Source organism: Aspergillus aculeatus (genome assembly GCF_001890905.1).
Source record: "Aspergillus aculeatus ATCC 16872 unplaced genomic scaffold ASPACscaffold_13, whole genome shotgun sequence".
Taxonomy (NCBI): Eukaryota; Fungi; Ascomycota; class Eurotiomycetes; order Eurotiales; family Aspergillaceae; genus Aspergillus; species Aspergillus aculeatus.
Window position 1 is genome coordinate 266,006 of NW_017962988.1, and position 25,678 is coordinate 291,683.

A 25,678-nucleotide genomic window follows, 5' to 3' on the forward strand; every position below is an offset into this window, starting at 1 on the left:
TGTATGTGAGTCCATTCAGTCTCAGCTGTCATCCCACAATTGTCCTCCCTTCCCCCCCCAATGCATCCAAATGCATACATACCACCTCTCACACGGGGAAGCACAAAAGAACAGTCCGTCGCAAAAGTCGGATCTGATCTGTACAGTACTTCTTGGGGAGAAGTTTAAGTCATGTACCGTACCGTTACAGTAGAGTTGTGGTGGATCAGAATTGTTGGCGGAACACGACTGGAAATGTGATGGGTAATCGGATGCGAGCCCTATTGGTGTGGAGTGATACTTATTAGTTTGGAGGTAAATTATGGGCCGCTACGGAGTACCTTCTAGTAGTCTCTTTCCTGGTCGGATTCAGAGGGTAGAGTATAGTCAAGGACTAGCTTAGTTACAGCATCTTGTACATACAGAAAGTGTCTCTCTGTAGCGACATCATGACGAGATGTATGTGCAGTATATCAACCCAGCAGTATCCCGCCTTCATCGGCTCCTGGGATTTCATAACTCCACGACAACTACCGAGTCAGTGCAATCATAGCTGGAATCATAATTAGAATAGTGGAGTCCCGCCAATTGCCAAGCCTCCTCGCCTTCGTCCGTTCCGCGACGATTGAGTGATTCAGAGCTGTGAAGGAAGTCAGATTGAACGGATTTCCCCGCCGACCGTCGGCGTTCTTTCCCTGGCTCGTCGTCATCAGTCTTGGTTCACGTCTTGGATCAGTCTTGGAAAGGCAGCAAATCTCCGAATCATATTCCTACGCCCAGCTCGTGCCCAGAACTTGGCTTGCTTCTCTTGCTTCAATTCCTCCAGTTCCTCCCTCCTCTCTGGTCGCTCCTCTCGGCTTGGATCGGGTGCCGCTGACTTCGTTTCTGGTGCCTGTTTCGCCCTCCAAAACTTACTCTCCCTCCCCATTCCTCGTTCTTGTCTTTTTTCTTTTTCTTTTGTCTTGTTCTTCTCTTCTCTTTCTTGTTTCTCAGACCTGTGTCTTAGCCTTCACCCTCACCTCCATCTTCCTATCCCATTCCGTGCATCTCGTTTTCTTGGGGAAAGCTTCGAATTGTTTGGAGAGATCTTGAACTATTCAGTTTCCAGAATCGGTAAGTCTTCCTAGTAGTCATCCTTCCTTTGCTTCTCCCAAAGCGGCAGTCTTTCCTTTGGCCGCCGCCGCCCGCGCCTCTTCCCATTCCCCATTCCTCGCCCTGCGCGATCTTCCCTTGACTTCTCCCTCTTGAGAAAACACTCGGACCAATGCTTTGTCTCTCATTCCCAATTTCTTGTTTATTTCTTTTCTTTTTCCTCGTTTCCGGAAACTAATCGCACGTTTTGCTCTCGCCCGCAACAGGAATCCTCTCCTCTTCTCTCCTCTCCCTCCCATACTCTCGACCCCCCTTGCAGGTGACGACGCCCACGAGGCCCTCGACAGGAAAACTCCGTCTTGGGATTTTCTCCGCTTTCGCCTGTCATCGTTTCGGGCCGCATATCATTGATTTCCCAAAAGGCATGCGGAAATTCGGCGTGCGTCCACCTTAAGCGGCGGGTTTCCCCTTGTTAGAGCGCATCCAGGTCCCGATCGGCGGAAGCTCCTCCGAGATCCTCAATCATAACTTGGTTTCGCGGCGCATCGACCTCAAGACGCACGAGCGCCCCGCGGTGGAAAAGCGAATCTGGTACAACAACCAACCTAATCGCTTAATTTGACCAACAAATCATCATCAAATTCTACTGGGATAGCGCTTTTCGATCTCGTGCGCTTCCCCCGCCGTCGCAGTGATGGCGTGGGATCATTTAGATATCGATAAGCCCCATCTGGCGTACATGATCCTGGGTGGGTTTACCAGTCTGTTCATGTTATGTTCGCTCTTCGTCAAGGAGAAGCTGTACATCGGTGAAGCGACCGTTGCCACTCTGTGTGGTATCATCTTCGGGCCTCATGCGGCCAACCTCTTCAACCCCATGTCCTGGGGCAATGTCGACAAGATCACGCTGGAATGCTCGCGCATTGTCCTGGTCGTCCAGTGCTTTGCCGTCGGAGTCGAATTGCCCAAAGCCTATATGGAACGGCACTGGAAGTCGGTGTTTTTGCTGCTGGTACCCGTCATGACCTGGGGCTGGCTGATCACGAGTCTGTTCATCTGGTGGATGGTGCCGCCTCTCTCGTGGCTCGAGAGTCTGATCTGCGCGTCCTGTGTCACCGCCACCGACCCCGTCCTCGCCTCCTCGGTCGTCGGTAAAGGTAAATTCGCCCGCCGAGTGCCCAAGCACTTGCGAGACCTCTTGTCCGCCGAGTCCGGCTGCAACGACGGCATGGCCTTCCCGTTCATTTATCTGGGGTACTACATCTGGCGCTACCGCCCCCATGCGGGCGAGGTGTCGCTGCATTGGTTCTGTGTAACCATCCTGTACGAGTGTATTTTTGGTGCGGTCTACGGGTTTATCATTGGGTATCTGGCCCGGCACGCGATCAAGCTCGCCGAAAGGAAGGGGCTTATCGATCGTGAAAGTTTCTTGGTCTTCTACTTTGTGCTGGCCGTCTTCTGCGCCGGCTCGGGCAGTCTACTGGGCATGGACGATCTCCTGATCGGCTTTGCCGCCGGTGTGGGCTTCAGTAATGACGGATGGTTTACGGAGAAGACAGAGGAGTCCCACGTGTCCAACGTCATCGATTTGCTACTCAACTTGGCATACTTTGTGTATTTTGGAGCGATCATTCCCTGGGAGGACTACAACAACACATCGATTGGTCTGCAGCCCTGGCGACTGGTTGTGATAGCGATCTTGGTCATCTTCTTCCGTCGCATTCCGATCATGCTGATATTGAAACCGATTATACCCGATGTGAAAACATGGCGTGAGGCATTGTTCGCTGGCCATTTCGGACCGATTGGCGTCGGCGCGATCTTTGCGTCGATCTTAGCACGGGCCGAACTGGAGGGACATGGCACCAGTCCATTAAGGGAATCAGAGCTCCCGGCGGCCGGTTCTTCGAATTACTATATCATTCAGCTCATCTGGCCGATTACGACCTTCATGGTCATTTCCTCGATTTTGGTTCACGGCTCCTCTATCGCCGTCTTTACGCTCGGCAAGCGGATCAACACCCTGACCATCACGTTGTCCTACACCACCGCCAACGAAGAGGGTCCCTCCTGGATGAATCGTCTGCCGCGGGTGCAATCCCTCGCAAAGGGTTCTATGTCCTTCCGCAAACCGGATGAGGATGAATCTTCCAACGAACCCGATTATCCTCCGGGTACACTGCCTCCGATTGGAGTTCCGGGTAACTTCTTGCGCCGTCAGAAGGAAGACGAAACGGACCCGGCGCGTGCCCGATCGACGAGTAGGACCCGTAGGAGACGCCGCAGACGCAACGACGGAGCGGGTGGTCCCATTAGCCAGTCGGCTATCGCGCCGCAGCGAACTGCAGATACTGAGAAATCTGAGAAGCAGGAAGAAGAACGCGAAGAGGAGGAAGAACGCGATAGAATTGAACGGGAATCTTCTCCTCCTAACCGGGAGCGCGATCGCTTCGGTCAAGAGCCCGTCATGGAAGTATACCTGGAGGGTCATAACATGATCATGGAGGATGAAGAGGGTAACGTTCTCAAGGTCGAGGACGTCAGTCAAATGTCCGAAGAAGAGCAGAAACAACATATCGAGGAACAGCGGCAGAAGTTACGACAGAATTCGGCCGAGTTTGCTACCTCTCGCTCACATCCCCACGAGAAGAACGAAGGCGAGGAGATCGAGAAGAAAGTGGAAGAAAAGGCCGAACGTTCTGTCGAAAAGACTCGGAAGATGATCGGTAACTGGATGAAATTCGGCAAGGGCGGCGATCGTGTCCAGGTGCCCGTTCACACCGAGGAGGAGAAGGCTGCAGCCAAGCGCAGGGCTGAGAAAGAAGTTCACAAGCGCAAGGGCAAGGGCCGCTCCGCTCACGCGTACCAGTTTGGCAACACGATTATCGTCGAGGACGAAGATGGTGAGGTCATCAAGAAGTATTCGATCCCCGCGAAAGAAAAGCCTAAGCCTGAGGGTAACGCTCCGGTTCGACGAGGACTGACCCGGATGGGTACCTGGTTCGGCATGGAGGAAGAGGGTGATAGCTCGCAAGCGGCGCGGAAGGCGGCACAGGACGAATGGCTGGCAGATGACGGTCTGCGTTTCACCCTGGCTGACGATGGCGACGTCGGAAAGCGCGGCATCGAACACAAGGGTCGTCGCATGACTAAGCATGAATTCGCTCAACAGATCCGCAACCTGGGCCCCAAGGCTCGTCGCGATGTGGTGGAGGAAACCGATGCCCCGGAGCGGGTGAAGAAAGTTGCGCGCCAGGAAGCCGAGAAGGCGGAGGAGCAAGAGCAAGAGCGCCGCAAGTCGGATCCCGGTGTTGCACCCTCAGTCCCCGTTTTCGACGATGATTCCGAATCCGAGACTGACCTCAGCGACGATGAACCGGGCCATGGGGTTCCCGGCGACAACATCGCCGCCTCTCTGGCCCGGTTCAGTCGTGGTACCGCCGCCGATGAGCGGCGCTCTCGCCACCTGAGTCCGGAATCATCGTCTCCGAAGACGCAAGCTCGATCGCGCAGAGATTCCGAGGATGACGGCACCGAGCGTGTGCCGCCCGCTCAATTGCGCGAAGCGGCTGGCCTCGCCCGTCCGCCTCAGCAGGCCGATGACGATACGGGCGAAACGCCCGCCGAGCGACGGCGTCGTTTGGCTGCTCTGGGTGAAATCAACAACTCGGACGACTCGGATGACTCCGATACTCCGGTGGATGAAGTGGATGAATCCGACAGCGAGAACAACGGCGCAAACCAGAGCAGGGTGCAGTTCGCCGATGGCACCAAGGACAGTCGCCAGCAGTCATTCAACGGCGGTAGCTCGGGTGAAGCCCAGGATACTGGGTCGACCTACTCGCGCCACAGCCGCAGTGCCAGCCGTCGCAGCATTTCCTGGGGAGGTGAGAAAGGACGAGAGACATGATCAACAATAAAGAATAAAAAGAGGGGAAGGTGAGCGGGGGGTTGTTGTTCACAGGTGTCATAGAGAGGGGGGGGGGGGTTGGAAAAAAGGGGGGAGAAGAAGGCGGTGAACGGACCCCGAGGGATCTACGATCCACGTTGCTGCTTGTGCGTGCTGTGCTGCCTTAGAACCAAAAGAGCAGGAGACGAGACGAGACGAGACGGCCTGGCTTGATTCCCTTGCATTGAGCGAGCATTGGGTTGCATGCATGCATTCGCGTGATGATGTTTCTTTCCTGCCTCTTTCCTTTCTTGTGTATAGAGCAAGAGTCACTTGTTTTTTATATGTAACTTACTTCCTACCCGGTTGATCCGGACTTACTCAGGACGGGGGGAGTTTCGACCTGCGATTAGAGGGTTGATTTCCGATGTGATGAGTATGGAGTACATAGATAATTGCATAATGGTATTGTTTGGCATCCTGGTGTTTTGATCATCGTATGATTGGATTGATTTTACGGTTATTCTGTAGATTTGGTCTAAATCTTTATCTTCGAGGTGACAGATGGCAGGTTAGAATTCTTTTGCCCATGCCAACCCATGACTTCACCCACTTGTACCAGCGATCCTTCATAATGAGTCGATCAGAATTTTCGCAAATGCAAAGATCTCATACAAAACACTGGCACTAACCCTAACACCTGGTCCACGCTTCTACCCTGTCAGTATCAGTGGGTTTGTTGTTCTATGGCTTGCAGATAGGGTTGTGGACTTGTCGTCAGTAGGCGATATATCGACCTCGCTCATGCATAGATGTATCGTCGTGTGAAATGGGTGGATGCGTCGGTGCTTGATTAGGATTGGCGGGTTAGATTGCTGAGCCCATATGCTCATCGACCGCTAGGATATCTGCTGGTATGATTGACGGGATTGATGCTCCTGCTGGAATGTGTGCGCCATAGACCACGGGTTCTTCTCATGGAGAGGTGGAATGACTGGTCACCTGAACGAGTTTGAGCCTTGAGCACCGCCGCTGACTTGCGTGATGTGTCCGCTGGCCAGTTTGGAAAACCTGTACCGAGCTGTGATGGCTGTGGCGGTATGGTGTTCGTCTTAACGCTTGTTCATTCGGTCGCAAAAACACCGCTCAATCATTGAATTTGATTTCTTCAGATTCCAGATTCTTTCTTGGGGTGCCTTGCACTTCGCTGGCTGGGCTGGGATCTGGATATCAGAATTCATCGAACAGGATAGCACGAATTGCTGGCTGATTTTGGGTCAGGCATAGATTCATTAGTACCTGAATCTGAATCATGCGCAGGGGATCATGCGGAGGACATGCTTGGACACCGTTCTTTCGTGGTCGTCTGTTGCTTAATCGCGAGCAGATGGCTGTGAAAGAATGGTGAGCAGGTGTGGAAGAAAGTCTTGCTGCTGGGGCTGCTGGGGCAGCTGGAGCTGCTGAAGATACTTCATCTGAGTGCTGCATGGCTCTCGGTTACTGTTTCGCTCCCCTTATGCTTTGGAGTTGACTCACATACGAAAGCAGTTATGATAGGCACATTTGCAAAAATCATCATTTGAGTTCATTCAGAATAAGTCTCAAATAGAAAGCTAGTAGTATGAGTCGGTAGAACAAGAGCCAGAAAAGACCCATATCATTCGGCATGCTGCCTGAAGGAACATTCAATCTAGCCCCATCACGCGAATTTCCGTTCCCAGGACCGACTTAATGTCTTCAAATAGGTCGAGAATATGAGTAAAGTACCCGGTTTGGCCCTGCCCGTCACCCCCAAAAGCCACGCCCCAAACCTCGCCCTGGCTATCGCAAACAAGGGCTCCAGAATCCCCGGGGGCGATCACGGATTTGCTGGTTTCGCGACTGATAAAACTTTGCTCATGCGTTACGATGATCTCGCCAGCCGCATCTCTCGCTACGTTGGCAAACAGAAGATTGTTGTGCACCCCCTGCGTGAACCCTGTGGTATGACCGAGTTTGTATAGCCGGTGCTCGTATGGTGGAGAAGCAACAGTGGCAAGCGTGGTGAAACGGTGCGACTCAATTTTCAAGTCCGATGACTACAGAGAAGTGTTAGCACAAGAGGGCTTAGAGACTGGGATCAAGGATTCGGAGATAGCCTACCGTGTTATGACCTGTAGCGCGGCCCACAAGGCGGATAAGGGCCCAATCCATAATCGAGGGGCGTGTCGACTCCGGATTTTTGAGCTTGATGGTATTGAGTCGCTTGTTTCGCAGGCCCGAACCGGCAAACACCTGTCCCAAGCGAAACTTTCCATTCTTTCGGTCAGTCTCCAACCGGTCTATCTTCGATTGAATATCCTTCATCTCTTGTTTCACCCGTCTCCACGTACGCTCTTCCAACGAATTGTAGCCCACTTTATTTTCCTGGTCTAGCTCGACCGCCTGGTAGACAGGGTTTCTCTGGCGCTCCTCTAAGTCCTTCCTCAAATCCTGGATCTTTTCATTGACTTCGCTGATGGAGGGGCTGTCTACCCATAGTAGAGCTTTATCGTCGTTGAATCCAACGCCATGTTGGCGAAAGCGATCATAAACTAAAAGCTAAGTGTCACAAAAAACCTCTTTTTCTTTCAGAGGCATATTTACTTACCGAGTTTATCCGCAGCTGGGATTTTCTGATCAGGTACCGGGAGAACACAGTGCATGCACGTCAAGACCATGGGCAGCCACTGTTTGTTTTTGGGGTTCTGTACTTCTACATAAGCACCAACAGTCGAACGGCGCTCCGCTTCGTTGCTCAAAGCCAGGCTCATACCGATCCTGGCAGCTCCAGTTTCAGTCATGCGGCTCATTGCTGGGCCCGCGTACGCCTCTAGCATAAGCTGCGAGGTGTTTTTCTGGACCAGCACGCCGACCTGCGTAAGGCCAAAAGTTTTCAGAATATCCACAATATTCTCTCGGGCGTGTGTCCAATTGCGGGTCTCCTTGTGATCGACACCCAGGATCACCATTGGACACATCGAATTTCGCGACATTCCGATCCGGTGGCAACTGATGGTGTTTATGCCACGCAGAGAGACCTTGTGTTCGATTGTGTTCAGGACCTCATTCCACCTATGAAAAATCGCGTCCGAAGGAGTGCAGGGGGCGATGGAGAGGGGGTTGAAAAACCGAGGATCGAGCATCTCTACTGCTATGTTGTTGACGCCCTGCTGGTGCAAGTACTCACGGACCTTGCGAGCGAATCCAATCCATGGTTGACCAAGATGCTGCTTAGTGGCCAGAAGCTTGCAGGTGAACTTGGACGCACTGCTGCTATCGTGCATTGAGCTGCGGAAACAAAACTGGATCTCTTCGATCCTGATGCCTTCCCGGCGACCCAGGTTGATGATTCCATCCATCAAGGAGGCCTGCGCATTATCTGGAATGGGTGAGCGTCCAGACTTGGGGAACGATGTGTGGCAGGGAGGCTCTGGTAGGTAGGGGCCTCCAGCACGTAAGTCTTCCTCGATGAACCCGTCCCACGCACGTGTACTACTGTCGCTCGAAGAACGACCTGTACGCCGCGATCGAACACTCTGTGAATCGCTAGAGCGTCGATATACAGGCGACGCGTATGTTATTTCTGTTTGTGTCGGCGGGAAGACCAGGGGATTCGCCACTAAAGCCATAATGACGACGCCTCGCTTTGGAATATGTTAGCAGTGTCACTCGAAAGATATTGAGATGGCATACCAAGGTATAAAGGTGGAAATAAGGAGGTGTGTGAGTCCCTGGATTGGAAAAAGTGGGGAAGGACGCGGGCTGCTAGACGGAATGAAGATTGTCAGGATCAGGAAAGTTGAGAAGAGGTCTGACTGGAGAGACTGGTAACAGATCCAAGAGAAGAGCATGGAAAAAATGAAAAGAGATGATCCGGTATCGAGAAAGGCGATACTATGTAAAACGTGTGGCAATGATATGGATTTGAAGCTGTGGTGTTTGAGTTGAAGTGTGTAAAAACAAGTGGTGGATGGAGAGATAGTGGAGGAAGAGATGAGGAGAGAAGAGGGGAAGAGGGAAAATAACTCTGGTGCCTAAGATTTGTTCTTGTGAGTCACAGCTGGCGTGATGTAGTGAATGTGTTCCAAATTCACTATACATCCATCATTGTGAAGTAGGGTCCCAGGAACTCTCAAGGAATGATGTCATAAAGGGATTGTATCCATTCACTACCAAGACTATGAGGAACAAGATATAGTCATATCGACATATATTTTCTGCGAGTCGGCGTCTGGTTTTCTGATTATCACCTGTTCAGCAGTCTCAAAATTCGGAAGAGACTCTAACCAGCTCCGGATGGCTTTTTGACCGACTGCAGGGTCGGATAAGATTTGATAGTTCCGCCTTCAACCTTGACCAGTATTGGACTATTTAGTCGTTCTCTTATTGCGACATAGGGTGTGTTTGATGCAGAAAGTGGTTCGATCAGAAACCTCGGAGCTGATACCTTAGTATATAAACACCAAAGCTACCCCGTACACCCGGCATCAAACAACCCCAGTCTGTCGTCGTTGCAAGCCCTAAGTCCCCGGGAGCCGGAGCCACCGTGCGCGCCGCGACCCACCACGAAGTCGCCGCGGAGTGCGATATCATTATCATCACAGCGGGATTAAAGTATACCATTGGTATGTGTCCTACTGAACCTTAGCCTATCTTACAAAAGAGAAGAAGATTGAACACGTAAATAACTTCATGTTTTGAGTATCAAGGAGAATCAAGGAGAAACAAGCATGCAGCACCTCTACCGCAAACTGTCGATCGTGCGGAGCATCGTCGCGGCCATGAAGCCCATCCGTCGAGACGCGGTGCTGTTGATGGTATCGAGCCCAGTGGATCTGTTGACCTCTCTCATGAGGGAGATGGCGGGCCTACCGGCGGGACAGGTGCTGGGGACGGGGACGGAGCTTGATGGCGTGCGGTTGCGGGCGTTGGTTGCGGCGGAGATGGGGGTATGTCTTCCTCCTCGACCACTGTCATTAGCAGCAGCAGCAGTAACACTGCCGACGACAACTATACTCAATGCAAACTGACACTTAAGCTTACACAGACCCCCGCATCCACCATCAACAACCTCAACGTCCTAGGCGTCCACGGCCCCTCTCAGCTCGCGACCTGGTCAAACGCCGCCATCAACGACCAACTCCTCCAGCAGACCCTGCTCAGCAACCAGCAGCCCAACGCTTCTGGCCGAAGAGTGCAAGCGGCGGTCCGAGGCCATCATCCGCACCAAGAGGTCGACCGAGTACGGCATCGCGGCGGTGATCGCGCGGCTCTGCGCAGCCATTCTAGCAGATGAGCAGAGCGTTCACGCGGTGAGTCATTTCCAGGCGGAGTTCGGTTGCTGTTTTAGTTTGCCGGCGGTAGTGGGGAGGGAAGGGGTCGTGCGGGCGGTGGCGGTGGAACTGACGGAAGCGGAGAGGGCGGACATGGAGAGGAGCGTGAGGCTGTTGAAGGGGCGATTTGGGCTCGTGGAGGGGGATGGTGTTGTCTGATTCTCGGGAGGTAGTGAGGGGTGGGTTGCTTGGGTTTGGTGAGTTTTCCTTGGGGTGGTTGGTGTGGTGGTTTGTGTAGGATGGTATTTGTAGCACATCTTACTTCTGTTGGGCAGTTACAGCTTATTCTTTCTACGCCACAATGGTGCCGAGAATAAAAGGGGAGAGGCGGAGGAGTAGGTGGTGGTGGTGGTGATGTAGTTCATCCTCAGACAAAAGGGGAGGATAGGGCTAATTCGAACTCCATCGCGTCCATTCTTCACAGAGCAGCAGCAAGGCGGGTGGTGTTGAGCGTAAGCTAGAGACAAGCGGTTCTCTCCAGCCAGTACGTTTCTCAGAACCAAACGCTTCAGTAGTTCGGGCTCAAACGATTCGATGGTTCAACGGAAAGAACTTCAGTTCCCTACCACTGACCAGCCCGGTAGCATTAAGCGGAGGCCCGGGGGTTAGGGCTGACTTCCTGTGGTTAGTCTCGGCCGACACTTCGCACCAGAACCAGATCTACTACGATGGCTAGTATCCAGGGAATCCTGGTTGACGGATCTGCGGGGAAGCCACCAATGACTCGTGTCGCATCATACCACCAAGACGTCATTCGGGGTAACTTTAGAAGGAAGACTGTGGTTTGTCCAACATCCACCCAAACTCAATACCTAGTATGCGTCTCGGAGCCGAGTACCGGCTCCATCGTCTACCAGTCTAGAAGGATCCAAACCAAATCGACCACACCTGTCACAGAGCTTGTGTACTCTACAATACCTATCGACCTTCGATACTGGATCCGCTACTTCAGGAGCACCCTCGTTCAACACGTATCAGTATCAGTAAGGCTGGATGTGGTTGATCCGAATACGAGAGGGTCTTCTGGCTCCGGGTTCCAAGCTCCGAGATCCAAGCTCAAGCCCCGGGACTCATCAATATGCTTGATTCTCTTTGCCATGACTTCGTGAATTACCTGAACTATGGAATGCATCTGAAGAAACTTTTCAAAGAGTAAAAGTCCTACAAAGTTGAACTCACCTGCCTCGCAAGCGTAGCAATATCCTCGCCATTCAGCCGAAACGCCCTCTCCCGGGACAGACAAGAAGCCAGAAACAGCCAGCATGCCGCATTACCCACTGTAGTGAACCTCTCGGGCAGATCTTGCCTTGCACGTGAGGTCGCGCGCTGCCCAGTACTGTTCTCAGTGCTAAATAAGCCATACAAATGCTGAGCGACCGCGTCCGTCGTGTTCGCGCCATCCTCCACCAAGAACATCCGCTCCCTCAACTCCTCATGCGCGGTAAAGAAACTCCCCGCCGCCGCGGTGGTGACCACCGGCTTCTGCTTTTGCATCGCCCACAGCAGGACCTCCGGGATGCCTTGGCAGAGTGACAGTTGCACCACCACCCGAGCGTTTGAGAGTAAGGTATTCCACACCTGGTCTTGGGGGCTGATCTGCACGATGCAGATCCGCGATGCAAATCGCTTCATCTTGGACTGAACGTGGGAGAAGAGACGATCGTGGTGCGGAGAGCTCTGGGATCTTTGGGCGGGGTCATGGTGGCAGATCAGCAGCTTGGGAAGAGGGAGCTTAGGATTGTCCGTCCAGGCTATGGTGCAGAACGCCGCGTAGGCGTCTAAGAGAGCGAGGGTCCCGTCTCCGGGACGGAGTTGCGACAGGCTTAGGATGTATTGTTCTGTGTTGTTTATGTCCTGGTTAGCGCTGGTCACTCGCGAGAATTATTCAACATTGCGGCCTGTCTCGCCCTACCTCTCGGAAAGTGGACAACGGGAGTTCCGAAGGTTCTACTCAATGAATTGAGCTCCTGGCCGTAGAAGGTCATGTCGGCATCGGCCAAGGGCTTGTTCAAGCCATCGAGTCTACCGTAGAATATCAGAATAACTGTCTGGAAAGGAAAGTAGGCATAGAAAAGCAACAGGTATAGACACAGGCACAGGTACTGACTGATCTATCGAAGGCGACATATAGCCAACATTTGCTTCTGGCATAATACATGGTGCGAGTTCCCGGGGTAGGGTTGTGACCAAGGTGTCCACATGCTCCAGCTTGGTCTGCACAAACTGCCAGGCAATTGCCCGAGGAAGGGTGCACTGCTGCCGCAGCACATCCGGTGGAGCGTGTAATCGGTTCTCAAACACGACGGGTCGATGGGGATCATGCTGCTTCGCCAGGTGAGCCAGGGTCAACAACGGGGCGCTGTCGATCACGACTACATCCGCCCCGCCCTGTTGACGCGACCGCAGGGGACCATGCTCTTCAACCCAGTACCGTCGCGCATTTTCAAAGGCGAATTCCATGATTTGAAGCTGGTCGTCGGTGTCCAAGCAGACATCTGGCCCTGCTAGGCCCTCCATGAGGTCTTCCATTTTTCGGATCAATTGGAAGATGTTTGGCCGCGGCTTTGGGACATACCTGCACCCATCCGTGACTCTAGAGTCTTAATTCCAATCGAGATTGGGTATACTCACCACCGGATGTCCATCCCCAATATATGACCCAGCCGCAACAATGCATGTCGAGTATGCACAACGGGCTTGCCTTGGCATGTCATACTGAAGAATGCAATCTTCACCTTTCTCTCGACCAGGTCCTTGGCCAGTCCCTGAATCAGTGCCCACAGCTCCGGGCTCACCGTCCGCTGATAACCCTCCGCCTCGGCAAAACGTATGCAGAAGCTCCTATCGACGTCCACCATTCCATTAAAATGAATTTGGTTGTGAATCAGATGCCCAACGCCAAACGACCTGTGCCAGTCGTTCATATCGTTAGTACTTGGTTGGCATTTCTTGGTTCAGCGCAACGCAAAGGACATACCTCAAACACTTCCTAGCCATGGAATCGGCCTGTTCATCCGCGGTCTTCTCCTTCCAACTCGCGAAGATCGACAAACTCCCCTTCTCGTCTGGCTGTCGGGGATGGTCCTTGTACTTCAATACCAATGGTAGAGTATCCAGGTCGTGCCAGAGCCGGGAGCACAATCCGGGGCATTTCTGCACCAGACCTTCGGGGAGGCCGACCGCGACGAATTTCTCCTCGTGCTTCTCGCCGTACCTGCGTAGATGGGATAGTAGCTCACTGATCGCGTGGCATGGTATCTGAGTGTCTTCCACAGCGTTGGGGAAATGGTGGGTAAAAAAGTCAATCAGCTGCGTCGCGTTGCGAATGGCGACGGCGACGGTCAATCTCCCTTGCTCATCGGTCGCTGGTTCTGAGAGTCCGGCGTAGATCAGCTGCTGATAGTATCCAACAGTCAGCGCAGTTGTGTGGATGTGTGGATGTGTTGAGATGATAAATGTCATACATACTTGTGCAGGTAGTCCGCACCAGGAACTCCTTGTCGAAGTCGGATCCTCATTGGAACTAGAATCGTCTGGCTGCATCGTATCGTGTATAGTTAGCTATCAAGACACAGCGGAACATCAGAGGTCTGGATGATGATAGAGTCGAGCTCGGGAATCGCAACGACCAAAAGACCAGGCTCTAGTTGTATGACTTGGTGAGCCACAAATACCGCTGATACCCGGGGTTTCAGACCCCGTCAAAAGTCGGTTCCGGCGATACGAACCGCAACAAAGAAGGTCCCTGCCTATGATATAATGCATCTCGCAGCTTTCACTTCTCCAACATGCAAAAGTCTGGCTCCACTCAGTTCTGTCAAACTTAATGTCAGCATCAGCCCACTCACCCTGTACAATCCAGTACCAGGCAGGCCTCGTAGGCAAAACTGTATGGTTGCACAACCCAACCTCGGAACAGGTCAGCATATGATTCATGCTTGTGGCGAGAATCGTAAGACTATCAGCAGATTTCAGGGGATGTCAAGCGAATGAGCAGGACCATCGCTCGGTCATCGACATAAATAGACAAGAGCGGCTTGTACTCTACGACAGAATTATGGCATCACCACATCTGTCATCAAATTCTACATTCTGACCATGGAGCACAATTCCGACCTCTGCAGGCAGGACCCAAGCAACATCCAGGCATGGCTGGTCGGTCATGGACTGGCCTCCCTGGTCGCAGCAGTCTACCTTATCAGGAAAGGGGGCATTCCCGGTGCCCATATCCATATTTTCGATCTCCACTCCGACGTGGGAGGTGAGATGATTGTTTCTGGAAATGCAGAAGACGGCTATTCGCTTCCCTTCTACAGCCTTCCCTACCTTCACGGGGAGTGTGTGAAGGAGCTCCTCGATCTGGTGCCGGATGTCCAGCATGATGGTAAATCGCTGGCGGATGATGTGCGTGAGTTTCGATGTCAACTGCCCCACAGAGGACTACCGCATCCTGTTCCGCGAGCCGTGAGCTTGGATTCCTCGGGCACCGAAGCGGTGTTTACGAAAGGCATTCAGCTAGGTCTGAAGGATCGGATGGAGCTGGTTAAGTTCATCGTGAATCCGGAACGAGCGCTGCACGCCAAAAGAATCGATCAAGTCTTCGAGAAACCATTCTTTGACACAGGGTTCTGGTCTCTATGGTCCACCACGTAAGCATCCTTTTGCGGGTTTAGAACAGACATAGCTGGTCATGCATAGCTACTAACTCCTCACTCAGATTCGCATTCCAGCCGTGGCACAGCGCAGTCGAATTCCGCCGCCATCTTCGGAAATACCTCGAAGACATCCAGACTCTGAACGATGTCGATAAATCCATTCACACGCGATTCAACCTCTTCGAATCGATCGTCCTTCCCATCACCCGGTACCTGAAGAACGAGAAAGTGGATTTCCGCTACCACGCCGAAGTCAAAGATATCAAGTTCTATCCCGACAGCGACCCAACCACGGTCTCCGAGATCACCGTCATGGAAGACGACCGAGAGTGCCTGGTCGATCTCGATCCCCAGGACATCTGCCTGATCGACGTCGGCTTTTCACGCTCCGGGGCTGTCTTTGGCTCCAACGACCACCCGCCACCATTCCTCTCGTCCAACTGGGAGGACCTTCTCCTCCGCGAATGGCGCCTGTGGCAGACTCTGGCCCGCAAATCCCCCAAATTCGGAGACCCGATGACCTTCCTGTCTCGTCCGCTGGAGTCGAGCATCGAGACCTTCACGACCACCCTACGTGGGACCTCGTTCATGGAGCTCTACGACAAGCTCACGCAGGACAAAGCCGGCACTGGCGCCCTCCTCTCCCTTGTCAAGAGCAATTGGTCGCTGACGATCAGTGTCCCCCATCAGCCCATCTTCGCCTCTCAGCCGGACGACGTGCACCTTCTGTGCGGATACGCGCTGCGTCCGTCCGAGGAGGGCAACTTTGTGCAGAAGCCCATGTTCGCCTGCACCGGCAAAGAGATCTTCACTGAGGTGCTGTCCCACCTGAACTTCCTTCCGTCCGAGGAGTCGAGGCTGGCGGAGAACGCGATCACGATTCCATGTGGCATGCCCCTGGGGACGGCGCCGTTCTTGACGCGTAGTGCAAAGGACCGCCCGTTGGTGATTCCTCCCAATACGACTAATGTGGCGCTCCTGGGGCAGTTCGCGGAGCTCCCGGATGACACCACCATGAGTCTGGATTACAGTGTGCGCACCGCGCAGTTGGCTGTGGCGGAGTTGCTGGGGCTTCCGCACCGGCCGGTCTCGGTCAACAAGAATATCTTCCTGGAGATTTTTGACTTGCTTGTTTAGTTTTCCACGATGAGTTTGCTACGCTTACTTTCATATGTGTGGGTCAACATGGAATTTTATTCGAGGGGAGATGTCTTATCTCGTTGTTCACAGATTGGGTGCTTCATACTTTTGTCTCGGGTAGTCCGATAGTCTAATTAAACCTAAGCCATGAATTCCACGTTTATATTTCTCATGTCTTTGTTAGAGATTGTTTGACCGATCTTAGAACCTTCGCCAAAGCCAAAGACAGGGATACAATTTCCATGCTGGTTCGGCCTTACCATTCATAGGGAATTCCTTGCTGCGCATTAGCGAACAACGGAACTTGTGGGATGCCGCAACATGGTACCCTCTACTATTCTCTCCCTTGCAGAACTTTCCCAGACCTGACATCATTCACAGCCTGTACTTGTATTCGGAATTTCACTACCTCAACCTCTTGATAAGCGAACCCTTGAATGGAACTACCCAGCCTATTCACATCGCTTCAAGGGCTGTCGCCCTGAATATAATTCTACTACGGTTAATACCAATTCTGGGCCCATGTTAATATCTCTATTGACCACTTTCGTGAATACGGCTGACTGGAGACGCAGCTTAACATCTCGCTTCCAGTCTGACGGATTGAATCCTCCTCCACTACATCTCTTCCATCTTCCTCCACAATACTACTGGGAATTTCCTCAAGGAGACTTGAGTCCATGCAGGAATCTTGACTTGAGCAACCCAAATGTAACATTAGAAGACTTAATTTCTGGTCTCCATTTTGTTCTTGGTCTCCTTAAACTTCCATTCTTGAGGCATGGCCATCCGCATGTGGACTGCGATACAAGAGCAGTCCACACGTTCTAATCAATCTCCGTTTCATCAGTGCAAACAAAATCCATGTTCAAGTTATCGCATCCTTACCCCATGTTCCCGAATTCGAGGTCTCGTTCCATGCCATTCTCAAGTCTCAGAAACCTTTCTGTTTGACGTCCTGTTCCACAAGAACATCTGTCATAAACGGACGTGACATACCAAGATGCTAGACATTGATCCAGCGGCTTTACACACGGTGTCATATCCGTTACCCATCATCCATGAGGGTTGATATCCTGTCTTCTTCGATTGTTGGGCCAGCAGGAGTCCTGGTCGACAAAACGGGTTCGATCACTCTCTGTCCCAAATCGATAGAACTTCTACAGATGCAATGGACTACCGGAATCAGCCGGACTGGCTGACTGCAGTGGTAAGTCTGCACTGCCCATTCTACCAAGCAATGCGGTGCTAACCCAGGCAGTGAATAGCTATCTGTTCTTTACAACGAACATCAGCCTCCACCCCAGTAAACTTGATTTCCATCATACACCACCTCTCACCTCTTTCGACGTCATGGAACCTGATCTTCATTTCCCCAACTGATGTCATGGCTAGGAAATGGGGGCGATTCCTGCTTCGCCATCTGTCCCGAGAGAGCCGCGGCCTGCCAGACAGACTTTGGTACCTTTCCTTACACATCCACATGGTCATGGTTGGAAAATGGGGACGATTCCAGCTTCTCCACCTGTCACGGAGGTCCTGGCTTCCTGATAGAGTACGCTACCTTTTCCTGACTGATTGTGATGGCGAAAAAACAGGGACGATTCCAGTTTCGCCACCCGTCCCGGGGAGACTGCGACCAGCCGGACAGGAGCCCGGTATTGAGCCACTGAGTGCATACTCTCGAATGAGTTAAACCTGGCAATGCCAGTAGACCGGAGGGCCTTACAAGACCTTGCTATGCAAATCGTCGATGTGATCCCGTTCGTCATTCTACGAGACGCGCCACCTTGCTTGTCCATCTCCTCTCAAGACGAAGACTTCTTCCATCAGAAATCCCTCTCTCCTTTTACAAGGTCCGTGTCCGGAAACTTCCCGGATACCGCGGCAGGTTGTCAGGAGACAGAGCTGGCAATGAACTTTGCATATCTTGGAGGTGGAGGGCTGTATATGGCAACGGGTTCCCACGCCACACGGCAGAAGTTTCGGCACTTCAAATGTGTCAGAGCGTAGAGCAATTCTTTGCTCCGTGGTACAATACATGAAAGCATAGGCACAACTGATCAAGATTCTGGGTGGGTGGGTGTCTTCCATGGCTACGCTGGCAGCGATGCATAAAGCATCAGATTATGCATCAGACAGCTCACGATGTCGAAGGAAGTCGGATCACTTGCTTGCTTCATCCGACTCTAGACGGTCTGGCTTGCCCAAGAGCGTATTGCACTTGGAGACGCAGGGGGCAGTTGAAGTACTCAAGATTAGTCAGGAAGATTGACAAGGCCTATTGGGATTATCCCAGACCATCTCGGCCGTCTCTCGAACTATCTGATCGAGGTTTCATCGTTCTGATATAGCGATCTCGCGTCGTCGTCTGGCAGAATTAGAAATACCCTGCCTTGATCATGTGCGAGCGAAGAACAGCCTATCGAATTATTACGTTGATTCCATGGACAAGTTGGTCCCAGCGGGCAATCGCCCCAGGGCTCTGCGGAAGAAAGACCAAAAGAAGGTCCAAAAGAAACGGCAGACCCGCAAAGGGCTGGAGAACAAGGACACCTCTCATGAGGTGCTGGTAAGTCCAGACCGAAGGCAATGGCAGGTTGATTGAAGCTGGGCTAATAGTTTGCTTGCCGGTAACAGCTGCGAGAGGCCGAGCGCCTCGAAAAAGCGCAGTGGCGGAGGAGGCAGAGGTGAAATGGGAGCGCGAGAAAGCCGCGGAGATGCGGCAGAAGGCTGAAGCTCAGAGCAAGAACTCCATCTCGATCATCGACCCTAAGTGTATGACAATTTCCCTCATTGAGGTGCATCCGTCTACTCTGCTACCTATGCAAGAACAGTTTTATCCGTACATGCAAAGCACCACAAATACCCCGAAGGAGGTTGCCGCACCGCCGCAAGCGCAGAGATCTCATCCAGGTTATATTTTCAACTCCCGAAGCAAGATATCTTAACGCTTGATCCTCTTGAACCATCGTCCTTTGTTTCAGGCTCGTTATTGACTAGCATGAATTGGTATACTATTCTCAGGTCTGGAAATGTATTCTTCATCTCTCTTCTTCCTCCAACCTTGAGTCTCTATAGCATCTCAAGTCATTCTTCTGCATATACACATCTTTGCCCTTCTCTCCAACAACTTTATCTAACACTATAGTATCTCATAAACCTCTTCTGCTGCTGCTAGACCAATATTACATCAATCCGATCTTTCTCTCAATATACCATTCGGTACGAGCAATCATGCAGACAATTGTGGCCTCGAGCATATCCGCATACACGATGTCATCGAGTTATCACGGCTCTACAGCGGTTGATCTCAATAGCAACAAATAGTCTTGCATTTAGCACTTCCTATCATACAGCAGGAGATGATTCTTCCAGAATTCGAGGCCCGACTTGGCAGGTATCAAGGACGGGCCTGAAGCGCTTACTGCCTGCAGGTGGGAACAAGAGAGTTCCGCCCACCCGAATTGGTCTTTCACGCGCATGCTGATCGACACTTTAGAAGATATCAAGGGCCAACCGACCTCCGTCTGTCAGACCTTTGCTAGAATGTACCGTTTTTGTCACCAGAATCAAATCGGAAGATGCCCCCTCCATATCCCAAGCATCAGTCACGCACTAAAGTCATCTAGCAAGAACTCCACGTTGACTTTGAAGACAAAGTTCGTGATAACAAGCTATCCACGAGACCTAGGTGCATTACAGCCTCCCCGACTATTGCCTCAAGAGTATCGATGAGTATAAGAGGATGGTGCGCATGCAGTGGTGTGACAGAATGGGGATTGATCAGAATTGATCAGCAATATCGTACTTGATAGGGCCAGTCTAATGGATGTCAAACGGGAATACTGTGAGTCTTTCTTCTCTCCTCTTCTTCCAATCTACCGTTACATGAATAAGCAGTTGCTAATTATATCAGTCTCAGCGGAGTCGATGCAAAAACTCAAAGGACTCTTGTCAGACTTGTGGATAACCAGCAGTGCATCACAATCTCCAAGCACATTACTCGCGTACTGCTGCTGCCATGAATGACTCTATTCGAGATACATTCCATGAGCTGAGTAAAAGTCTTGTCAACTTGAAACAGCACTTCTTTGCCCAACGCCCATAGCAAACCTCCTCAAAGCAGTCATGAACAACCTGCGACTCAGGCAACGAATTTAGCCAGCGTGCAAGTGCTTCCCCTATGTCACACATGAAATACTATTTTCCTGGTGCATCGTCGTTCGTTCTCAGCTTATCGCAGATCTTTACACTCCTCAACAGGAATCGAGTCAACCCTGCCCCACGCCTATGCAAACAAACGATAGCTTTTTGTGGAAGCAGATGGCTTAGTTTAGGTCAAACATAGTCCCCTAAGGTTGATCAAAGCCGATATAATATCCCGGCCCAACGAAGCACGGGTAGGGAGTCGGATGTTTTCCTGGTTAGCATCATCAATCGAAATTCAGACCTCATAAACCCCGTGGAATAGTTCTTACGAGGTGCATCGCAGGGGGTCTGCAAGAGTATTAGGAATAAAAACAAATTCGAAGAATGCAGCCGCTTTGTCGCGGGCAGGGTTGGGCTTTCCGGGCTTATGCACTCTGATGTATGCTTGATCATGTCTTATCAAGAAAGTAGAGCTTTACTTGATGTCTTTTCGAGAGAGTACAGCTTTAATTCACCTCATCCGTTCGATCCCGACAGAGTCGCGGGTAATTTCAAGTTTGATTTCCTGGGTAATGAATCAAAGCTACGCCGACTTTTTACCACGAAGTCTCGACGATCCCAGTCCCTGCCGCCATCAATGATGTCGATATACCCGACTACTGGCGTATCTTGCCCATCGATACAGTGATCTCAAGGTAGAGACAGGCAGCACTGCATTACGCTGCCATATTGGGCAGCGATGAGGGAATTGACCTCGCCTTTCTACCTCTACCTCCAATTTGGTCTATCGCTGCCTAAGCCTTCATCATGGAATTCGCCTCACAATCTTCAAGCGTCTAAGCCCTCCAGTCATGGACGAAGTTTTTAAGAACTTGAGGACTTTGCAGAATTTGCAGAAGTCGAAGAATTTGACCACTGTCCAGTCTCAGGTCACCGCCCGACTTTCTAATGTATCAAGCATCTGATAAGGACGATGACACCGTCCACTTTTTGACGTCTGTCTTCACGCTTCTTCCAGTTGAAGGTCAAATCAAATTAGCTGGTGACATCACTCGTCACATTCCTTCTCGATCGCCGGAACGAATGTCAATGCGATGTGTCCGCGGGTTGAGAGGGCTCGGCACATCCTCCCACATCCTAGGCAGAGCTACTTCTCACTTACGGCGCAGCAATTAATGTGAGGAATCGCGACGGACGTGTGGCGCTCTTATATGGCGTGATACTACATGCGGTGGAGATTTGAGGTGCGAACTTGTCTCCTGGCACCGTGGAACCCGGCGCATCCAAAACCAGACAAAGACAGACGGTCGGCACATTTGCCCGCCAGAAAGCAGTGGAAGCATTCAAATAATACTACTGTGCTTCCTGTGAAGTAAATTGTCGAGCCGCTGCTTCACTCCAAGTGACCGTGATGCATGCATCCCCTGCTTCAAATTTCCCAGGAGAAAAATCGGCCAGATATCTGAATAGTCAGGAAATCTGTCAGAGCACCAGCTTTCGTGGTCACCCTAAGCTTGATGCCAGGCTTGATACCCGACCCATAAGCCTTCCCAGGAGTAGCGAAGATACTACGAGTTATGCACCGAGACAGATTTCTTGACAGTGTGTAGCTCGGATGTAAGACCGGAGATGAAGCCCGAAGACCACTGCGTTGAAGCTCGTGACCAAATTATAACCCAGGGTTGCTTGGGCGCGAAGCAGCAAAACGCCAACTGACCATCGTCGAACCTCCCCGATGCCCATGTGATGTGAAACACGGGACAATTCAACCGCGAGACAGTATCCAGACACCGTTTTGCTCGACAAATCAGCCTCAACCTTTATGCAGGCGAGGGGACCGCAGCACGCCAGACTTAGTTATACATGTATGGACCAGCACAGCCATTTAGCGGATAATCGAAACCTTTACAAGACTGAGCAAAGGTTAACTGCACTGCCTTCGTTCCCATGATCATGCTTCGACCCGGATGATATTTGATGAAAAGGTGATGTTGGAAGTAAGACAGTGAAGGGCCAGCAACTTGCAAGACCTTCCTATGCACAGCACTACCCGCCGCATGGGGTGAAGATGAATTTCCATAAAAATGCTTGGAATGCTGAAGCGACAGACCCAACCATCCAAGCACTTAACTCGCCACCCTGGATCCGGAAGGAGGCGTCTATCACAGCTTTACAAAAACAATCTAGTTACCAGGTTGCTCGGCAGATATTGTTGGCTATGCACAGATGACACTGCGATTGACGTACTTCCCTGATATAGGACATTGCGGCCTTGTTTGAGTTCAGCTACGAAATTATATCTTCTTATGCGCGGCATCTGACATCAAGAGAAGAGGGCATAGCATTATCATGGACTAGGTCTCTGTCACCATTCGGGACCAACGAACAGGGTGATATTCGCCCAGCTTGTGGTGGGAGAGCTTCACCCGCAGCCAGAATGAATTTGTGGCTTCGAAGCATAAGGAGACACTCCTACTTATTGAAGGGGTCTTCATCACAATATGAGTGCTATGCTTGATGAGGTCTCTTCGGAGAACAAGTGAAGCCGGGGCGTTCGACCCGACTTCGCCAAAGAAATGTGCAAGCTGGCATATATGACAGCCAGATTCTGCAAAGCCCATCTCCAATTCTGTCTTTGAGATGGAAGAAGGGAGCCATTTTGTCGGGCTCCGATGTTGCCATTATGTATACAATAACTGATTCAACCTCCGACGGGGTCAACATGGGTCATATTTATGGGCATACTGAGTTCCGCCGCCCTCTAGCGGTTACCACACCAGACAGACGGCACTTCCTTGCGCCCTCAGGCAATCCAGCATACCGAGTAAGCCTTGCAAGAAACCCAAGTCAGCTTCCGAGAGCATATGGATAGGGACATAGATATGGCCCCTCGGGATCCAGAATACCTAACCCGGAAACTCAGGTACTTTTTCACGACCCACTGATGATAAAAAGAGCCTTTAGCTACACCTTCATTAGCAGCCAATGCTTGAGTGTGCGACAGCAGTAATCAAGTCAAGAATAATCACCTAGGGTGTGAGTACGTCGAGGCATGCCCCCGAGCCGACCAATCATTCCTGGGCTTGGAAACAACAGGAACCACTGCAAGCGGAAAACAAATCACTCTAGTAAGCTACCAGCAGCTAGCTGCGGGTAAATGAGCAAAGCCTCTGGGAAAGCATACCATGTCAGTAACCGGGATGCAGCTGGCCTTGCAAGACAGCATATATCCATATCACTGGCTGGGGTGGTCACCCTTCTTCCAGTCATGACCAGCAGCAGACTCAGTCGCCAGCTGACTATCTTGCTTCCCCGCAAAGAGAAGATAGATCATCGCGTGCAGTTTTTTTCTAGTACTCTGACGCTTAAGGCTAGCGGCAGAAGCATGAACATGGCCCTGGGTGCAGTTTGGGAAGCAGAAAGTGAAGCCAAAATCGAAGAAAGACAAATCTGGCTTCACCGCGGAAGAGCGCCACGCGGCTACAATGCGAACGTCCCACGATTTACCCAACGGTACCCCAGCCAATATTGACAAAGATAAAGACAGGAAGAAGCAAATGGACCCTGTTGGGCTGACCGTGTCAGGGATGAGAAAACAACATACTCAACTCCGGCTGTGCTTTCTACTTTCACAGAAAGTTCACATTCTGTGTGGGAAGAGGCGTTGCTAAACCACCCTTTGGGACCCCAATTCTTGCGAGATGTGGCATGATCCAGATGCACCGGAGTGGGAAAATCCATCTGCACGGCCCTTTGCTCGGTTCAAAGCGTTGAGTATCAGAGACACAAGCCAACTGGATTCAAAAGCAACAAGGGTGCATACATTGCATCAGATTGGGCGGGAGACCGAGACATCGCACATCATACATCAACCACCCACATGAGGAGGCCCTTTCCCCAAGCGGATTTGATTCAGCGTGAACAATTCCCTTATCCTCCAAGATAGGCACTGCGCTATAGCAGATAAGAGAAGTTAGCCCCGAACGCACAAAAGCAAGAGGAAGGAGAGGAAGAGGAGCGAGTCCCTCTATCAACAGCTCAGTCAATTTGTTCGTCTTATCAAAACCGGCGTCCCTTCCTCGAATTGCTCTTGTCAACATGCCTGAAAACATCGTCTCCCCCTTGTATTCACCTTTGTAACTCCATCTTCCCTCTTACGAATAGCTTATTCTCTATTCGATAATAATCTCTTCACTTTAGATACCCATCAGCAGGAACCCTTAATGCACTCAGCCCGCGATCTCCTACTGATGTCCACTAAATCTCTCTGGCATATGAGCTTTCACCCACCAAGTCGCACCGTTACCCTGGATGGCAAACCCTCCGTTCTTGACCGAGCAGCTGGGAAGAATCGAGTTCTGGTATCCCCAAACTCAAAAGATGTCAAGTCTAAGACTATCCCTAAAGGGATCTAGAAACAGCAAACAAGCAAGCACAAGCACAGTAAACCATGGTTGAGCATCTTTTGCATCGGTTGGTGAGCCGAGACGGACTGCAGATCGGAAATGGAAAGCGGCGACTAGCCTGACCTTATTGGTGCTAGTAAGGGACTTCTGGTTGGAAAGGGAGTGGGGGGAGGATTGAGAAGGAAACGGGAAGCTGGAGAGCCTGAGTTACGATCCATAATTCTCAAAGAGCGTTAAGTGCCGATGTGATACTGGGACAGGGGGAGCCCCGGGGGCAGCCCGCATCGCTTTTTCTTGCTACCGCGTCACTAGCTTGATAGGATGTACACCTCTCTCCCAATCGAGTGATTAACCCTTCCTCAGCCTCAACAGTCACTTCCATAGAAGAATTCAGTGCTTCGTACCTACATAGACTGCGAACCTCAGCACAAAAAAAAAAAAAAAAAAAAAAGAAAGAAAGAAAAAGAAATAGAAAAAGAAAAAAAACAGGCAATTTCCAGCCAACTAAGCCGAATTCCCCTTCTGTACCGCTCAACTACACTCCCATTGCCCGAACCCCCTTCCCCGTCCCAGTAGCGCGTCATTCCGATCTTCCAGTTCCAGACGAAAAGAGAGGGAGGTACTGCATCTTCCTCCCAAGCTCGCCTAACCAATGATCATCGCACCGGTGGGCAAAACAAAGGAACCGAACCGGGTTCAACCCCATCCTCGTCCTCCCAGACATCGTCATCCTCCCCGTCTCCCGCGGGGGCGGGTCCTCAAAGCCCGGTCCACAAAACCGGCCAGGGTCTCCAGAAACCTCCGGGAAGCGCGGGACATAATTGCCTTGCCGGCGAAGCATTGGGCCGAGGCATTGGCGCACGCCTTCACCAGCCGCCGCGACAGCGCGGGATCGACCATCGTATCCAGAGTGCCGATGACGTGCAGGACCGGGGTGGTGAGCCTGGGCTGATAGATGGACGCGTAGGACGGATGCTCCAGGCGGAAGCCACTGAAGCACACCGCAAATTG

The 25,678-nt window shown here is 51.6% G+C and overlaps 5 protein-coding genes across 5 annotated transcripts; 3 read left to right on the forward strand and 2 right to left on the reverse strand.

The window, feature by feature from the left end:
- Positions 1 to 1,765: 1,765 nt before the first annotated feature.
- Positions 1,766 to 4,981, forward strand: ASPACDRAFT_62490 (Na+/H+ antiporter Nha1; the record flags this gene model as incomplete). The annotated part of the gene is made up of 1 exon (XM_020203794.1): positions 1,766 to 4,981. The coding sequence occupies one exon, from the start codon at positions 1,766 to 1,768 to the stop codon at positions 4,979 to 4,981; it is 3,216 nt and encodes a 1,071-aa protein (XP_020053812.1).
- Positions 4,982 to 6,645: 1,664 nt separating this feature from the next.
- Positions 6,646 to 8,610, reverse strand: ASPACDRAFT_45565 (uncharacterized protein; the record flags this gene model as incomplete). The annotated part of the gene is made up of 3 exons (XM_020201627.1): positions 6,646 to 7,038; positions 7,103 to 7,533; positions 7,590 to 8,610. 3 exons carry the CDS (start codon positions 8,608 to 8,610, stop codon positions 6,646 to 6,648), a joined length of 1,845 nt encoding a protein of 614 aa, XP_020053813.1.
- Positions 8,611 to 9,711: 1,101 nt separating this feature from the next.
- On the forward strand, positions 9,712 to 10,277 carry ASPACDRAFT_45566 (uncharacterized protein; the record flags this gene model as incomplete). Its single annotated transcript, XM_020201628.1, has 2 exons — positions 9,712 to 9,930; positions 10,029 to 10,277. The coding sequence occupies 2 exons, from the start codon at positions 9,712 to 9,714 to the stop codon at positions 10,275 to 10,277; spliced, it is 468 nt and encodes a 155-aa protein (XP_020053814.1).
- Positions 10,278 to 11,302: 1,025 nt separating this feature from the next.
- Positions 11,303 to 14,020, reverse strand: ASPACDRAFT_80366 (putative heat shock trehalose synthase). The gene is made up of 6 exons (XM_020205629.1): positions 13,783 to 14,020; positions 13,292 to 13,710; positions 12,946 to 13,221; positions 12,422 to 12,889; positions 12,227 to 12,336; positions 11,303 to 12,152 (listed from the first exon to the last, which is right to left on the reverse strand). Exons 1-6 carry the CDS (start codon positions 13,855 to 13,857, stop codon positions 11,476 to 11,478), a joined length of 2,025 nt encoding a protein of 674 aa, XP_020053815.1. The 5' UTR covers positions 13,858 to 14,020; the 3' UTR covers positions 11,303 to 11,475.
- Positions 14,021 to 14,331: 311 nt separating this feature from the next.
- ASPACDRAFT_80370 (oleate hydratase) lies at positions 14,332 to 16,280 on the forward strand. The gene is made up of 2 exons (XM_020205630.1): positions 14,332 to 14,963; positions 15,032 to 16,280. The coding sequence occupies exons 1-2, from the start codon at positions 14,413 to 14,415 to the stop codon at positions 16,104 to 16,106; spliced, it is 1,626 nt and encodes a 541-aa protein (XP_020053816.1). The 5' UTR covers positions 14,332 to 14,412; the 3' UTR covers positions 16,107 to 16,280.
- Positions 16,281 to 25,678: the final 9,398 nt, after the last annotated feature.

Bases quoted from the DNA above. Each gene is read 5' to 3' on its own strand.
- ASPACDRAFT_80366 (XM_020205629.1), bottom strand. From the start codon at position 13,857: ATGCAGCCAGACGATTCTAGTTCCAATGAGGATCCGACTTCGACAAGG. The intron at 12,890-12,945 runs GTGAGTATACCC...GGATGGGTGCAG, and splicing joins TTGGGGATGGACATCCGGTG to GTATGTCCCAAAGCCGCGGC. The intron at 12,153-12,226 runs GTAGGGCGAGAC...TAAACAACACAG, and splicing joins CGTTGTCCACTTTCCGAGAG to AACAATACATCCTAAGCCTG.
- ASPACDRAFT_80370 (XM_020205630.1), top strand. From the start codon at position 14,413: ATGGAGCACAATTCCGACCTCTGCAGGCAGGACCCAAGCAACATCCAG. The intron at 14,964-15,031 runs GTAAGCATCCTT...CTCCTCACTCAG, and splicing joins TGGTCTCTATGGTCCACCAC to ATTCGCATTCCAGCCGTGGC.